We start from the raw sequence: 17602 nt of genomic DNA, 5'->3' as shown, positions 1-17602 counted from the left end.
TTACATTCCAATGCTTTTGCTTCGAACGTTCTGCTGCATGGAGGACAGAAACGCATAAATACATACACAGAGGCAGATAGAGTTTTCACTTCTATTATTAATAAGTATTGTTATTATAAATTAATTTTTATTATATGACATTCGTTCAAAGTTTTACTAAATAATATCGAAAAACTTAATTTTATCGGATTTCTAGTATGGTGCAAAAAATGACTAATATTTCCAAAAAAACCATCTTCATACAAAGATAAAAATCCACCATGAAAATTCAGAAAATACGATTCACAAATGGAGTAATGAGACTCAGTTATCAGAGAAACATTTAGAATGTGTGCCATCAAACCTCGTAAATGATAATTGGGCAGAAACAATGACAGAAATTCCAATTGCGATTGGAAATGAAATGAATCTAGTTTAAATTAGTTTTCTTATTAGGTAGAAAATATTTGCATTGCAAACGAAAAAAAACAAAAAAACTAATTGAAACTATGCACACAGAAGGAAATATAAATGGGAATAAAATTAAAATAAAACTTTCTAATTTTCGGCTATAAATTTTAATATACCATTAAATGCCTCTACAAGCCTTAAAAATATTTAAGATTGATTAAGAGTTTTAGTGATCGAATTTCTGATTCAAGGGCTTATGGCACATGTCATAAAGAAGACCGCTGACGAATTCAGCGATATTTAGAGTCTCTTGTTTCAGTAGCGCCATCGAGGGTCAAGAGTGCGTCTTAGGTACTCTTGTGTCACAGCCCTGAAACTGAACGGACTTCTTTCATACATTTCATTCACTCGCCCACAAATTGTAATATAGACCTGAATGAGAGAACGATCACCTCTGACCCAGTGCCTCTAGTATTACAGAATTATATGTGCACCATCTACCATCTATACGGGGAGTCTTCGGTCGACGGAGTTCGAACTCACCAACCAAGGGATGCTAATCAAATGCCCTAACAGATAAACTATCCCGGCCCAAAGGCATTTCTAAAATCAGGCAGTTATTTTTATTTTGGACTAGAAAAGAAGTAAAACAAATGTGTAACATTCGGTTAGATAAACTCAGAAATTTAAGATATGACTAATATTAAATTATTGGTTTCTTTTACATGTACTTCAATTAAAATATTAGGAGGCAGAACTTAAATCAACAACGTTGGGTAGATGTCGAAGTATTTAATATACCCAGCTTCATCGGTTGTATTCGACTACAACGGAACGAAGGATAAAATGCAAAGATCTACTCTTAGAAAGTATAAAATTATAACTTTAAAATGTTGCTTTTATCCTCTTAATGAGGTTTTTTCAAGGAGATGAAATATCAAGCATATGAGTCAGACATTGTGTCAGGAATTCTGATATTGTATGTCAGGAAAAACTCTTATATAAAAATAATTATTACCTTAAATTAATTTTCAGTACTTGCCATTATGGATAATATGTAAAATAAATAATAAGGTTGTGCACAGTTGAAAAAAAAAATATTTTACTTAACAGATCTAGTTTGAATGGGTTTCTAAATTTAGAACATTAGTCAAATCACGAGGAACAGATTGTTAATCATCAACAGGAATCACGCTTCCGAAATTTTGAAAAAAAAAATTGAAATCTGCTATCTCAAATTTCAAATTATCATGTGAGAATATTTTTTTCGATGAAATGCTTAGAGCTAGAAAGCTATATTTCAAACTCATAATCGAAGCAGAGACGTTTTGCTTCGAACGTTGACAGTTGTGATTCAGAATCCAAATGGACACGTTCTGTGTTTGAAGTTGAGTGTTGCGATTAAGAATCTGCAACACACTGCATACGTTTACGTTTTCTTCGTTCCCGTTCTAAAGCTATTTTACGTTCATGTTTAATTCGATCAGCTTCTAATTTTTAATTTTCATCATTCGTTTTCGTTGATTGAAGGTTTTTTTCCGGCCTATGTTTGCTCTTTCATTTCCTTTCTTTTTTTTTCTTTGCAAGGTTTCATCCGGAGAATGCTTAAGAGGCCCTATTTTTGATTTATTCATTGCCTATACGATTTCGAGCTTCAACCACCCTTAACCAAACGGCTTCCGTTTATCGGCTACTAATAACGAAAGCGACGTAAATGTGGTATTGATCGATAGAGGACATCGAATAGAGTGTATGGATGCCAGTCGTAAAGAGAGATTTTGAAAAAACGAGGTTGAAAACCTTACTCGAAAATTCAAATTTTTACAAATTTGAGAGCCCTAACTCAAGAATCAATCGGAGTAGCAACATGAAACTCGTATCATTAAGTGCATTTCGGCAAGTTCTATCCAACGATACGAGTAAATGAAATGTAACTCGAATTTGTAAATTTCAAGACCCGATCTCACACCCTATCGACGCACGAGTTTCGGTCAAAATATTATTCGACTCTATTCACGGAGAGGAGTGTTTGGGCGGGTCACACTCGTCTCTAGTTTGTACAGAAACCGAGATATAGCAACTTCCGGTCTCACCGGAAGTTGACATCATCGACTTCCCGAGGCCCATAGTCACTCTATAGTATCGATCCGACATTTATTTAGACAAGCAAAATATCTACTGCGTATGCGAAATGAATCTGAAAATTTTCGGTGTTTAGAGGACCCTCAGGGGTACTTCTATGTGAAAACCCCATGTCTCTAACATATGTAGTTTACGAGATATAACGAAATCCATCTGTGCATGCAAAGTGCATGACTCCATCGGGGGTCTTCTATAACCCCGTAGGATTATTATGGAAAAAAACCCATGTTTCTAACATATGTATTTACGAGATATGACGAAAACCATTTGCGTATGCGCACTAGATAAATCCATAGGGTGGTCTTCTACAGTGCCATAGGATTATTATGGTTAAAACCCATTGTCTCTAACATATATAGTTTACGAGATATAACGATAACTATCTGCGCATGCGCAGCAGATGACTCCGTGGGGTCTTCTATATCCCCGCAGGATTACTATGGCGAAAATCCTATGTCTCTAATAGCACATCAACCTTTTATAAACGCATCTGCTTTCATAGAAGCATACATAATAATAAATGCAATACAGGTAAAAGGAGGTGGTATGTAATAGATGAAGATGAATATTTCCATTTATGCATCATTCATTGCCTACGCGATTTCGAACTTAAATTATTCGTTGCCTTCAATTATTCAAAACACCGTAACGAAAACAACATCATGTTCTCACATGATGGGAAAAAAAAATCGTCCAAATAGTTAAAGCTGAAAGGATTGAAGAAAAACAAATGTTTCCGGATATTATTTTACTGATGTTACATTTCTACTCAGACCCACTACAAAATAACCCTTCATACACAATCTGAAAACTAAAACAAGTTTCAGAAGAAAGTAATCATAAATATGCACTGAATTGTTTTATCGGCAGCAAATAAAACAGGAAATTTAATCGTTCCTTATGGGTTATGAGAAGCATAAATAAAAAATCCTAATTTGATCATAGCATAAAAAATTTACTTAAATATTTTTTAAGAGAATCTCATTAAATTTCAAACCATTTCATACATATTAATGTAGTTTAAAGTATGAACTCATAGAAGAGGTTTTTAATAAACTGAGATGGAACAGTAAATTTTTAATTCATAGACATGCATATTTCGATTTTAAATTTGTATTCTTTTTTTTTTCTTTCTTATCTTATTATATCTTCTTTCACATAATTACACTTCTTAGAACTTTCAATTGTTCAAATGTTTAATGCAAATACACTCAAAGTAATAAATTCGAATCAACAGCAGACCTCAGGGTAAAAAAGTCTTCCCTTACTCATGTCTTCTTCCGTAACTCTATTCAAATACGAGACTTTCTAAATCATATTTTTTATTCTAATTAAATTGGTTTGAAGAGTAAGGTAAATCGAAAGATATCACAGATAATTAAATAAAGTGAAGACTGATTTTAAATATCAGGTCTCGCATTCTTCACTAGAATCCTCTAGTGTTTCAATTTATGAAAAGGTGCTCTAGCATGTTATTTAAGAAATAATCAATTCAAGAAGTGAAGAGAGTTCTTCTCTTCAATAACAATTTATTTAAAAAATTTTATCAGACAGGACTTTATCTAAATGAAAATAATGAATCAATACCATTGCAACGTTGCGGCAATACAATGGCACACCGTGAGAATCACCCTTGCTTCATTCACAATAAATTTGAGTCAACGTATTTGCCACAACTGCCAGTAGAATCGGATGAAAACGTTCATGAAGTAAAAGACAAACTTATGGAAAATTCAAATGACATTGATAGCTGTTTAAGTCGAGATGATCGACAAAACGAAAGTAAAAAATCTAAATTCTTGAATTTGCATCCTTTACAAAATAATGAAAAAGATAAAGAGCTTTCCTTAAAGGAAAGCAGAAGTAACACTTTTCCAGAGAATTCCAGTAATGAGCAACCAAGGAATTCTTCCGACAATTCATACTATTCTAATCCCATTTCGAATGCTCAGGTGATTGATGTTCAAACTCATGAAAATGCAATGTGCATTACTTCTTCAGAAAGTGTTGAATCCAGTTACAGACCTGAAAACGACCATCGTGAAACTGATGAAAAAAACCTGATTGTCTCTGGATCAGGTAGTGTTGACATGCAAAAACAACAAGTATCAGATATTTTCCATAAAACAGCTGATGAAGAAAGTAAAGCATTTCTTGAAAACAGCAAATGGAAAGCTTTGAATAACGATAAAAATAATTTTACGGATTCTCTAGAGTATGTTATCAGACAAGATCGTTCACATGATAATAAAATTTCTGGACGTACAAATCTGATTTTGCAGCTTGATCTCCCACCTGGAAGTACGGAGCTAGACAATGGCATAATCCTTATGTCAGGGAATGTAATGGATGAACATATTTCACTTGGAACGAATTCTAAGGCCCACAGTGAGAACGATAAAATGTTTGTCAGCGTTGAAGAACCAATCTCTAAAAAGGAAGATAGCAATGCTGTGGCTGAACCTTCTGGAATGTGTCCCCGTAAGAAGAAATTTCCTAAGACCTTCCGTAGGAAAGATACTCTAAAAACTAATTATCAAACACACACTGGCAACAAACTCTTTGAGTGCGATATGTGTGAGAAAGACTTCTCTCGGAAATCACATCTCGACCGACATTACAGAATGCACACTGGCGAAAAGCCTTATGAATGCGGTATATGCGGGAAAAAATGCAGTCGGAAAGAAAATCTCATCATCCATTATCGAACACAGTTAGGTGACAAGCCTTTTATGTGTGATATCTGCAATAAAAGTTTTGCTCATAAGGGTTATCTTAATATACATTTTAGGACGCACACTGGAGTAAAGCCTTATAAATGTCCAGCTTGTGAAATGTCGTTCATTAACAGCAGCAACTGCAAAAAGCATTACAGGAATAAGCACGAATGAAATTATTTTGCAAAGTAGATAAATGTTTTTTTTTTTTTTTTTTTTATCTAGTATGAAAGTACTTCGAATTCTTCATTGAGTTAAAAAATTGTCATTGTTGTAATTTTACTATTTGGACGAAGCATGTTTTTAGATTTTAAATATACAATTCTATGAATTTTTAATTGATTACTGACGATGAAAATATTTTTTTCTGATCTATTTTATTTTTATTTAAGTATTTATAGTTTGGGATTTTGTACTTTTTTCGTAGTTTTTAATTCTAGTCATTTAAATCCTAATGATTTCAAAACAAATATGCAGGTTCCATGTGCCTTTCAATAAAACAATCGTTTTTCCTTACTTTGGCTTTATTCCATTAATTAAATATTTCCAAAAGTAATCTTGTCCACTTTTAATATTCTGTTTCTCACGAGTATTTGAGCAAATATTTAAAGCTAACTAAAGACCATTTTTAAACAATGGTAAGTATTACGATATTTTAACTGAAAATACTTAGGTTCGGTTAATAATTGTTATAATCGACCGCACCATTGTGATTTTGAGTTGGTGTAAGCATTTTTCAACTTGATGTTTCATTAAAAAAATGACTTTGTATTTTTCCAAATGGCAAATATAGAAACGTTTTAAATTCTGTTTTTGATATTAAAAACGAATTTCGCAAAGTTCATTTATACATTAACAATCATGTTCAGTAAGATATATTTATTGCACTTTTGTATATATTTTAATAAATACTTTTATATTAGACATCATAGTCAAATGTCTCTGTATTTTGTCTTCCTTTTTAATGAAATTCTTCGTTAAAATTTGCAATGAGGGATTACTTTCGGTAAATTAAGTGCCAAGTACATTTTCAATGACTTGTGTATCCTCTTTTAATAATAAAGCCAAGCGTGTTGACATGTGAAAAGAAAATTAGAGCTCCCAGCGTTGGCAAATGTACATTTTTGAATGTTAAGAATAGGCAGCTCGGAACGAGGTTTTTGAATTGCTTGATAGCAGTTTAATTAATTTAAAAACAAACGAATATGTGATGTGAACGTGTATGTGATAAAGTGATAATAGAATACAAAAAAAAAAATCGAATGTGCACAGCGTATCTTCACTTGTCCCAGTCTACATGCTTTTTATTCAACGATTTCTAAGCCGGGATTCTGATTATGTACCCTATCGAAGCGATCCGAATTAGAAAAGAAATAATAACAACACAATTTAAACTGATAATATCAAATCAAATATAGAAAAATATATTACACTAACATCATATCATGAAAATGAGAATGAGACGCATTCTTATAAAAATTGCAACACAGAGGCGATTAAAATTCAAGTCTGTTTGATTATTGTAAAACATGTTTATTAGAAGTATTTGATGGAGCTGGTAAGGAAACATATTCATTTTGGACTCGTGTTTACAGAAATTATAGACTCTATTGTAAATAAAATGTTTTTTTTTGTTATTATATTTTTATTTATGCTTCCACTTATAGAAAAATATTAAATTTAAAATGATAGCTGCTTATTATTCAGAATTAAAATTTGTTTACATTCTTAAACTTTGATCTGATATTCAATAAACTACTGCTTTCAATGCTAGTTAATATACCCTTACGTTGTCAATGTGGCTACTATTCTTGGCCAATGCGTAAAAAAATTATTTAGGAAATTATTAAAAACTATTTCGATATTTGTTTATAGATTTCATAGACACGGCACACGAAGAGCTCTACCGTTTATCCAATCATGTTGTAAGAACTCTAATATCGATTGTCAAACTTGCGTGAGATTCAAATAATTTTAATAAGGCATCCTTCAGACCATTTATGTGGTAAAATAGGCTTCGGGTTTCCATGAACACTGAAAGAAAGATTAGCGAATTTTTGATCGAAACTTCAATTTTAAAATGTGAATACAGCGACCTGGTTGCGAAGCATTGCATTCGAGTACAGTACCATTCAATTCTGAAAACTGATTCCAATAAAATATAGTCTGCTCGTTGAAATCTGTTGCAATTTAAATCTAATGTAAAGGGCTTTCCTTCTCAAATGACTAGATCATAAATGAGTGGAAATGAGGGAAAAGGGGTTGATTTGGTCTTCTCAGTAAAGTATCGATCTCTCCAGTTTTCTGTGGTTTCTAAGTAAGAAAATTTTAGGTATTTTATCATTTTAGGCATAGTATTAAATTTCTAATCGATTCATCATTAAAATAGCCCATTTGTTTACACTTCTGAACGGAAGAATAGCCACTGAAACTGCTAAATTGCGTAATCAAATAAGAATGCAATCAAAGGGCTGAGAAATTCCAGTTAATAAAGAGGAAGATAAACACGTGCCCATACCTCTTTAGGCAACTACGAAAGAATACCTCATTTTGGCTTACGGCATTCTGATAAATCTGAATGACCTGAACACTGAGACAGCATTGGCGGAAAATATATTCTGGCCACAATACAACACCTTCCGAAGAAGGATTGTCAAAATATAGTTGAGGTGCCCTAACCCACTTTCACATTGTTCCTTATTTTCTTTAACAATTGTAATTCATTCTCATAACATTTCTTTTTTTAAAAACATATTATTCGCTCTCTATTTTATTCTTACACAATGAATCAGATAATGCCTAATACTGTCTTTGCATTCCAAAAAACTAATGTATCTTTCGCATTTATTAAAGCCAGGGACAGAATATTTATTAGAGGTCACATTTTATGTTTAATGTCTTATTAAATGTTATAAAAATTGCTTTTTTTCCGTTTATCTGAAATAGCCTTTCATTTTATGGAAGGGTAACATAGTAGAATATCATTTCTTTGAAGAATGAGTTTTTGACATATAAAGTAAATATAATCATTAATAATCAAATATTTATATTCTAGAATTGCAAATAGCCATAGAAATTTATTACTAGGATTTATAAATGCATTTAAATATCAAAGATGAATACTTGCATATCTATTTAAATGTTACCTTTTTTCTGATCTCTTCCTGAGATTAAACCTGAAGGTTAACGTCTTCCGGAGTGAAACTTTTAATAGTTATGATAATTGGATTATCATGGAATTATCCCACTGACAGGTATACTATAATTCGCTCATGACTATTTGAGGACTTTTTGATGTCGGATTTCATCATTTTGAAGTTTGATCACATGATTACAGCCACAACACTCCGCCTATTAACTCCACCACTTCAAAATGAGGAGTTTGACAACGGGCGGCAGAATGATCGTGCACTGTGCCCCCACCACGAACAAAGCGATTCTATCGCAGAACGGTATTTCAATCGCGATAACCTCCAACTCCAGATTAGAACTTTTATCTACTAAGTCTCCTTAGCCACACACAATGTTTTTCTCAAGTGGATAAATGGAAATATTTCAATTATAAATAACTCGGGGATATAGTACCTACTACAGTAGCATATATTCGTTTGGGCGATCGTGCAGCTCTTTCCTAACTGAAACTGCATTGCAAGAGGTCTGTTTGTTAGAAAGCTAACAATACATAAATAGATAAATAACTATTATTTTTTTTATACATTGTTAGGTTTGTTATGACAGACGATATTTCTTGAGACAAACAAACAAACATTTATTGCATTATAAAATATCACATCGACACAGACTACGAACACAAAAAGAAAAATCGGAATCTTCGTCTAAGCATGATCCATGCATCTAAGTATCCTAGTATCTTAGTATGAGTGCTTCCGCTCCTATATATACTATAGTGAAAAACATTTGCATAAATAATTTTTTAAAATCATTTCACTTCATTTGATAAAATGATTCGAACCTGGTTCGAATAATCAACACGCATTCGGATGGAAAGAAACGAGCATCCTATTTTTGCAAACATCTGCCCCCCCCCCCTTTCCTTTCATCCTCATGCGTGTCCACACAGTTACAGAAAAATAACCTATCCTTTGGGAAAAACAAGTACTTTGCCTCCTCAGGCATTCATTAATCAACATATACAATACCAAAAGAATGAATTTCGTCGAATAACAGCTTAAAGGTCAAACATTTCCTATCAACTTAAAGAACTGTGAAATAACAAAATGTACAGCATGTTTTGAGTTACAGAAATAAACTTTACACCAATACATTACAAATTACATTTCTTATGTCTTAAAAAAATATAATATTTATATAACACACAATGGAAATCCATTTACATTAATTTGCAGTTACATAAAAAATGAATACATAACAATTTGTTTTTTTTTTACAGTTTTACATGTAATGTACATTTAACAATTAACAAAAAAACACTTTTTTTCTTTACAACATAACTTTACTTTTACACTAAAGTCGTATTTAAAAAAACACATTTTAGTTCAACTTGAACCATTTCACATGATCTTGTTCAAACGAAAGTAATAAACATTTGAACTTCAATTCTTATAAAGAAATGTCCATATTACATATTAGTGAATATTTGATCTTTGAATTTTTGTAATTCAATTTTAGTTAGGGACTTCGTGAAAACATCGGCTAGATTGAATTTACTTTGTACATACTTTAAATCAACTATCTTTTGATATACCAGATCTCTCACGAAAAATAATTTCACGTCCAAATGCTGTGTTCTGTGATTTTCGATAAGAGATTTTACAAATTCAATACTGGCTTGATTATCAACCGTTAATACATTATCTGCTACATCCTGTATGATTAGCTTTGATTCTTTACATTCACTTAGAATTCTACTAATCCAGAGTAATTCCTTAGCTGCCTCTGTTAAAGCCACAAATTCTGCCTCCATTGTGGAGAGTGCAATCGCTTTTTGTTTAAAACTCCTCCATTCGAGCGGGACTTTACCTAAAAAAATTATCTGCCCTCCCATGGAAGTGCGATCATCTTTATTGGTCGCGTAGTCAGCGTCTAAATAGGCTATCAATTTCAATTCTTTAAGGTTTGAAATATTCAATTCAAGTGATTGTGTATATTTTACATAACCTAACAATTTTAACAATCCCTGCCAATGAGCCATGCCTGGTTCTTGCTGGTATTGTGAAAATATATTTGTAACATAGGCTATGTCCGGTCTAGTTCTGCTTGCTAAAAATGCGAGACATCCTATTAAATTTCTATATGGAATTTTTTCCATCTCTGCCATTTCAGCTTGCGATTGCGGGCATTGATTCTTACTATATACAGTTCCTTTCGCTATGGGAAGTAAAGTTATTGGGTAATGGAATTCTTCATATTTTTTGCACATTCTTTCAATGTAATCAGATTGATCTATGAAGATTCCACCATTATTTTCAACAAAATTTACCCCTAGTAATCTTTTTATTTTCCCTAGAATCTTCAAATCAAAATGTCTTTTTAATAGTTTAACAGTTTCATTTGCATCTGTTTCACTTCTACCAAAAATCACAATGTCATCTACATATAGTAAAAGTACAACGTTTTTACCAAATTTGTACACGCAGTTACACCACGAAAGTTTTTCAAAACCTAACTCTTTTAATTTACTATTAATTTCAAAGAACCATTCCCTTCCAGATTGATGTAAACCATATATTGCCCTATTCAGCTTACATACATGGTTTTCACCTGTTTCAAAACCTGGAGGTTGTTTCTTTAAGATATACTGTTTTAATGGGGCGTACAAATTTGCACATTGGACATCGTATTGCAGATTAAACCATTTGTTATAATCAACTAACAGTGCAAAAAAAAAAAAAAAAAAAAAAAAATCGAATGATACTAAAATTAATGACAGGACTGAAAACCTCGTCCTAGGTTTCACCCTTTTTTGACGATTACCTTATGCTACCAGTCTCGCCTTGTATCTCTCTATTTTCACTTGCGCGTTTCTTTTTATGTTAAAAACCCATCTGGAACATAGAAGTTTAGCGTTATCGGGTTTAGGTATTAAATCCCATACCTTTCTTTCCTCCTGCATTGCTTTCATCCATTCCCTTCTTTGAGGTTTTTTACGATAATAGGATGGAATTTTTACCCCATCCTCTAGTCATTCAGAGTCATAATCTGTAGGGGGGGGGGGTTGAAGTCTCGACATGAAATGCTTGCTTCTGGTGTTTGGTGCCCAATTACAACATCACTAAATTTATTCTCGCGTGAAAAATCAAATAGTTCACTTTGAAACTTAATATTATTTTTCTCGCAGTACTTTTCTATTTCCCCCAGCGATCTCAATCTCCTTTTCATGTTTTCCTCTGTATAGTAAATATCATTTGAACCTTTTTCGCGGGGTACCTTTCTTAACCAATTTACTATTCTTTTTCCCACCTGAGGTTTCGGTGTCCCGGTACAGTATCCGTCAGTTTCCAATCCCACCCCCTCTGGGTCTGAATCGAGTTCGGGTAATGTCCCTGGACAGTCCTGATATTCATCTTCAGAATCTGTTTCTATAGTCCTACTTCGGGTAATTCTGAAAGTTGGGGGGGGGGGGTCCAGGTCGCTTTCCTTAAATATTTCAGGTTGAGGTTTTTCTTTTTCGGGAAATTGGTTTTCGAACCTAACATTTATTGTTTCAATTATTTTTCGCGTTTCTGGATTCCAAATACGACACCCTTTCGTTCGAAGTGCATAACCTACTAAAATTCCCGGTTTTTCTCTTGCATCGAATTTCATCCTTAAGTGTTTTGGGATACCTATGTAGGCTTGGATTCCGAAAGGCTTCATATGCTTTACAGATGGTTGTTTCCCTCCATATAATTCGAAAGGGGTCTTGTTTTCTTTATTATGACATATTCGGTTCCAACTGTAGACAAAATGTAGTAATGCTTCTGACCAAAATCCGGTGTTTAACCCACTATCACGTAATAAAACTTTAATGCCATCCACGGGGGTATAATTAAACCTTTCCGCGATGCCATTCTGTTCCAGGGTATATACATTTGTAAGTTCATGTTTAATCACGAAATTTTTGCTATACTCCTTGAATTCGTTGTTCACGTATTCTAGACCGTTATCCGAACGAACATTTTTTATTTTACTATCTAAGAATCTGCACGTTTTTGAAATTTAACAAAAGTCTCTAAAGTTTCCGATTTAAATTTTAAAGGAAAAGAGAATATTTTTCGTGAGAAATCATCAAATATAGTCATAAAATATCTATGTCCGTGGATAGATGTAGTCGGCAACGGACTGCACAAATCAGTGTGTACTAATTCAAGGGATATTCTGGTAAAAATTCTGTTAATGTGTTTAAAGCTAACACGTTTAAATTTGGTTTCTTTACATGGCCTACAGTCACGAACTGAGCCTTTAAGTTCAGGTAAACCGTACACACATTTCATTTTACTTGTTCTTACTATTGCATCCACATTTATGTGGGAAAGTTTTGCGTGCCACTCGGCTAAACTTTCACTGGTAAATTTGACGCTTTTTACTGGTTTCCCATATTTAGTTTTGATACATGATTTAAGATTAGGTTTCACATTAGACACATTTAAATTACACATTTCATTCACATTATATTCACTATCACTTTGATACTCATTATCATTATCACTTAAATTTAAACATTTATCACGAAATATATAATAAAGTCCATTATACAATTTGGCAGTACATAACAACTTCCCATTTTTCTAAAAATGTATATTTTTCCGTCATTGCCTACAAATTTAGCACCCTTTTGGTCAATACATGGTCCTGAGATTAAATTCCTACTTAACTTAGGTGTATACATTACATCTCTGAGTAGTAATTCAACATGACCAAAAATTAATTTTACAGTACCTTTTCCTTTGATGACTGTGGTTTCACCATCCACTGCTCCAGTCAAAATCTCGTTTTTGATGGTGACGAAATTATCTAGGAACATCTCCCTTAAGTTGCAAAAATGAGAGGTCGCCGCTGTATCAAAAATCCAAGGTTGTTGTTGCATCTCAGTTGTTAACACCTCCATTAACAAACTCTCCCCACTTCGGGACCTTGAAGCAGTATTACCTCGCTCTTTCTTTCGCCTTTCTGTCCTGGGTTGTCTCTCCTGTTCCTTCTTTCGCAAAGAGCAGTCTCTTTTAAAATGTCCTTTTCTATTGCAATGGAAACACACGAGATTTTCCTTGTATCCTTGCTTTCTTGGGGTTGTCACGTATGTAGCAGTTGGCCGGGCAGCTTTCCTTTGATGAAGTATTCCTTCCGCCCGAATCAATTCATCCAATACTTTAAAAAATTTAAAGTCTTTTTCCTCCCAGAGGTAGATGTTTTGTATCACATTCCCCATTTCATCAGGCAGAAATCGCAAGATTTGAAAACATCTCTCTTGTTCGTCTACGGGGTGTCCGCATTCTTGAAGTTGTTCTGCGATCCTTTCAAGTTTGCTTCCATAAATGGCTATTTTTTCATTTGGTTCTGGGCGAAGATTATAAAATTCATTTTTAAGTGCCTTCGCCCTGGCACTTGAATCAGGCTGGAAGTAGTTTTTTAATTTTTTCCATGCTGGTACTGGGTCTTCTACATTTTCTATTATCGGGCTTAGACCGTTACTGACGTTCATAAAAATCGTAGCGAAAGCCTTATTTCGCCTTATTTTAAAGTCATTTACCAACTTTACATCTTTTATGTCCGGTTCGACCTCCTTTTTCGTAACTATCTCCCACAAGTTCCGTTCAAGAAGTATAACTTTAATTTCTTTGCTCCACTGCGGGAAATTCGAATCGTCTAAAGGTCGTATCCTACAGTTGATCTCCCCGGCGTCATTCATGCTTAGCATCTGTTATGTCTAAATTTTTCTGCACTGGAAAACTTCTGGCAAAAAGTCCGGTCTTTCGTCAAATAAGCTTCTTCGACAATTCAAGGAATAAATGACTCAGTTTAATAATTGAAGATGCATTTTTTAAATACTGACTTTTTTTGGCTTGGTAATTTACTGGTTATAAAAAAGTTTTAAATTTTGAGAAATATTCAGTTATTGCTTTCTCTTACTTTTATTAGAAATAAAAAAGAAATAAGGCGGTAGAAATTCAGTCATCATTGTTGAGTGGATGTTGCAGTAATTATGGATAAATGTTTAGCGGTAGGAAGCAACTATTGCAGAACTAAAGACCAAATGCAGCCTTCTTCACTTAGACTTTGTGAAATTATTTCAGAAAATTTTTACTTTTATCCCTTTTATGAGGAATTTTGAAGCGGACAAAATAAACTATATTAAGATTTTATTTTAATGTAGTGAATATTAGATCTCTTTTTTTTGAAAATATCTTAAATCGTTTACCTTATTATACCAAATTAAGTATTCTTTCAAAAGAAATTAATTTTCAGTACTTGATAGCATGGTGAGTTTGTATAATAAATTACAAGGTTGTGTTCAGTTTTTTAAAAATATCTTCCATTCTTTAAACATGTCTATTTTAAATGGGCTTCATAATTTCAAGAAAAACGGACAAATAATCTGGAACAAACTTTTAATCATTATCAAAATTTACGCTTATGAAATATTTGAAACAGAAACCATGGAAGGATTAGTAATGAATTGATAGTAGGATTTACATCCGGATTTCATTTTACGGATATTATATTTTTTCTATTGTTCTATCCAAAATCATCATTCATACACAATCTGATTACTGTGGCATTTTTTAGATTTAAATAATCATGAATAGGCTTTGATTTTACTTTTGTCGGCATAAAATAAAAAGAAAACGAAATCATTCCTTACGGGTCATGAGGAATAGAATCTAAACAATCTTTAACAATCTTAATTAATATAATAAAATGTTTTTAACAAAATCTCATTGAATTTCAAACCATTTCAAAGCTGCAAGTGCAGTTGAGAGAATAAACTCAATTAAAATGTTTTTAATAAAATATAATAAAATGTAAATTTGTATTTATAAGACATGTATACTTTAAATCTTATTCTTTTATTTTGAACTTTTTAATAATATATTTTTTCACAGTCGAAAATCTCACAGGAATTTAGGATTTTCAAATGAATAGAAATAAATTCGAATCAACTGCGGAACTCAGGTTGAAAAGAGATCTTCCAATACCCATGTCTTCTACCCTAAATCTGTTCTAGTAGGAGCCTTTCTAAATCCTTTTTTTATACTAATTAGTTTTCAGATTACACTAAATCAAATAATATCATGGGTAATCATAAATTAACCAGAAATATCATAAAGCGAAGAATGATTTTACATTTTAAGTCATATTCTTCATTGAAATAGAATCCTGTATTTAAATTCCGGCTCCAGCATGTTATTTAAGAAACGATCAATTCATAAAGTTTCGTATCTGTTTTAACTGTAAAACTAGTTTTGAAATTTGAAGACATCAGCACCACAACTGAAGTATAAAACTGCTAACGAAACAGAAATCCCGATTACTTCTCCTCATTAACAGTCTTGTACAGCTTTCACCAGACAGAATTTTAATTACATTGAAAATAATGGATCAATACCCTTGCAAACGTTGCGGTAGAACAGTGACAGACGATGAGAATCACCCTTGCTTCCGTCACAAGAAATTTGACTACAGGAATTCACTACAACGGCCAGTAGAATCGGATAAACACCGTGACGAAGTAAAAGACAAATCTATGGAGAATTCGAATGAAAATACTCGGTGTTTAAGTGGAGATGCTGGACAAAACAAAAATAAAAAATCTGAGCTCATGAATTTGTCGCTTTTTCAAAATAATGAAAGAGTTAATTCGGTTTCCTCAAAGGACAACAGCTGTACGGCGTTTTCAAAGAATTTCATTAATAAACAACTAACGAATTCTTGTGATAGTTCATATTCTGATCCCATTTCAGATGTTCAGATGACTGAAGTCCAAACTAATGAAAATGAATCTGTCACGACTTTTGCAGAAAATGATGAATCTCGTTACAGACTTGAAAATGACCAAAGCGAAACTTTTGAAAAAACTATAGTTGTCACCGGATCAAGTGGTGTCGACATAAAAAAGCAAAGAATATTAGGTGTACCAGACTTGATCTATGGAACAACTGATGAAGAATGTAAAATGTCATTTGAAAATAGCAAATCGCAGTCTTTGAAAAAAGATAAAAATTATTTTATGGATGCTCTAGAATATGTTATCATAAATGCTCTTTCAGATAATAATAATATTTCTGGTTCTGCGAATTCGACTGTGAATCCTGATCTGCTACCAGGAAGTAACGAGTCAAAAAATGGCAAAAGGAAATTAGCAGAGAATGTAAATGATGAAAATATTTCACTACAAATGTATTATCAGAGCCACAATAAGAACGAGAAAATGTCTACCGACGAGAAGGAACCAATTTCTTCCAAGAAAGAAGTCGATGCTGTGGCTGGGCCTTCCGGATTCTGTCCTCGTAAAAAGAAATTTCCTGAGACCTTCAGTGGGAAAGATAATCTTAAAACTAGTTATCGAACAGGTACTGGCGACAAGCCGTTCATGTGCAATGTATGTAAGAAAGAATTCTCTTATAAATCATATCTCGACCGACATTATCTAACCCACACAGGTGAAAGACCTTTCGTGTGCGACTTCTGTGAAAAAGGTTTTGCTCATAAGGGTCATCTTAATACACATGTTAGGACCCACACCGGTGACAAACCTTTTGTATGTGATGTTTGTAATGAAGCTTTCGCTCGAAAGGATAATCTTAAAACACATGCTCGTACCCACACTGGAGAATAAACGCCCAATTTGTGAAGTGGCTTTCTCGTCCAGCAGCGATTGCAACAAGCATCGGAGGAGAATGCATGAGGGAAATTAACTTGTAAATTACAGAAATAATTATTTTAATCTTGTATGGAACTATTTTACATTCTTTACCTAATCCAATCAATTTTAATTCAAAATGTTCAAAATTTTATTTTTAAACTTATTCTATAAATTTTACTGATTTGACGAAGTATATTTCCTGATATCAAACCTATAAGCTAGTTGTATTATATTAATTATTGATAATGAAAATATATTTTGTGTTCAAAACTTAAAATCTGTTTTTATTATTAACGACGAATATCGCAAAGAGTGCCTTCCTTCATATCTTGAAGATCGGGCTATGCAAGACATATTCAATGCATTTTTGTAAATAATTTAATAAATATTTTTACATTAGACTCAAGATTTTAATGTCTCTGTTATATATTTGTTTCTTTCTTAGAAACCCTTTGTAGTAATTTTCTATGAAATAAATAAATTCAGTATCAATTTTTTCCAATGATTTGTGTTATCTTTTATAATATTGTGC

The 17602-nt window shown here is 32.8% G+C and overlaps 1 protein-coding gene across 1 annotated transcript; it reads left to right on the top strand.

The window, feature by feature from the left end:
* The first annotated feature begins 15801 nt into the window (after positions 1 to 15801).
* LOC129972049 (gastrula zinc finger protein XlCGF48.2-like) lies at positions 15802 to 17043 on the top strand. The gene has a single exon (XM_056086030.1). The coding sequence runs from the start codon at positions 15802 to 15804 to the stop codon at positions 17041 to 17043; it is 1242 nt and encodes a 413-aa protein (XP_055942005.1).
* Positions 17044 to 17602: the final 559 nt, after the last annotated feature.

Source organism: Argiope bruennichi, chromosome 6 (genome assembly GCF_947563725.1).
Source record: "Argiope bruennichi chromosome 6, qqArgBrue1.1, whole genome shotgun sequence".
Taxonomy (NCBI): domain Eukaryota; kingdom Metazoa; phylum Arthropoda; class Arachnida; order Araneae; family Araneidae; genus Argiope; species Argiope bruennichi.
This window is presented reverse-complemented; position numbering and strand designations above follow the sequence as displayed.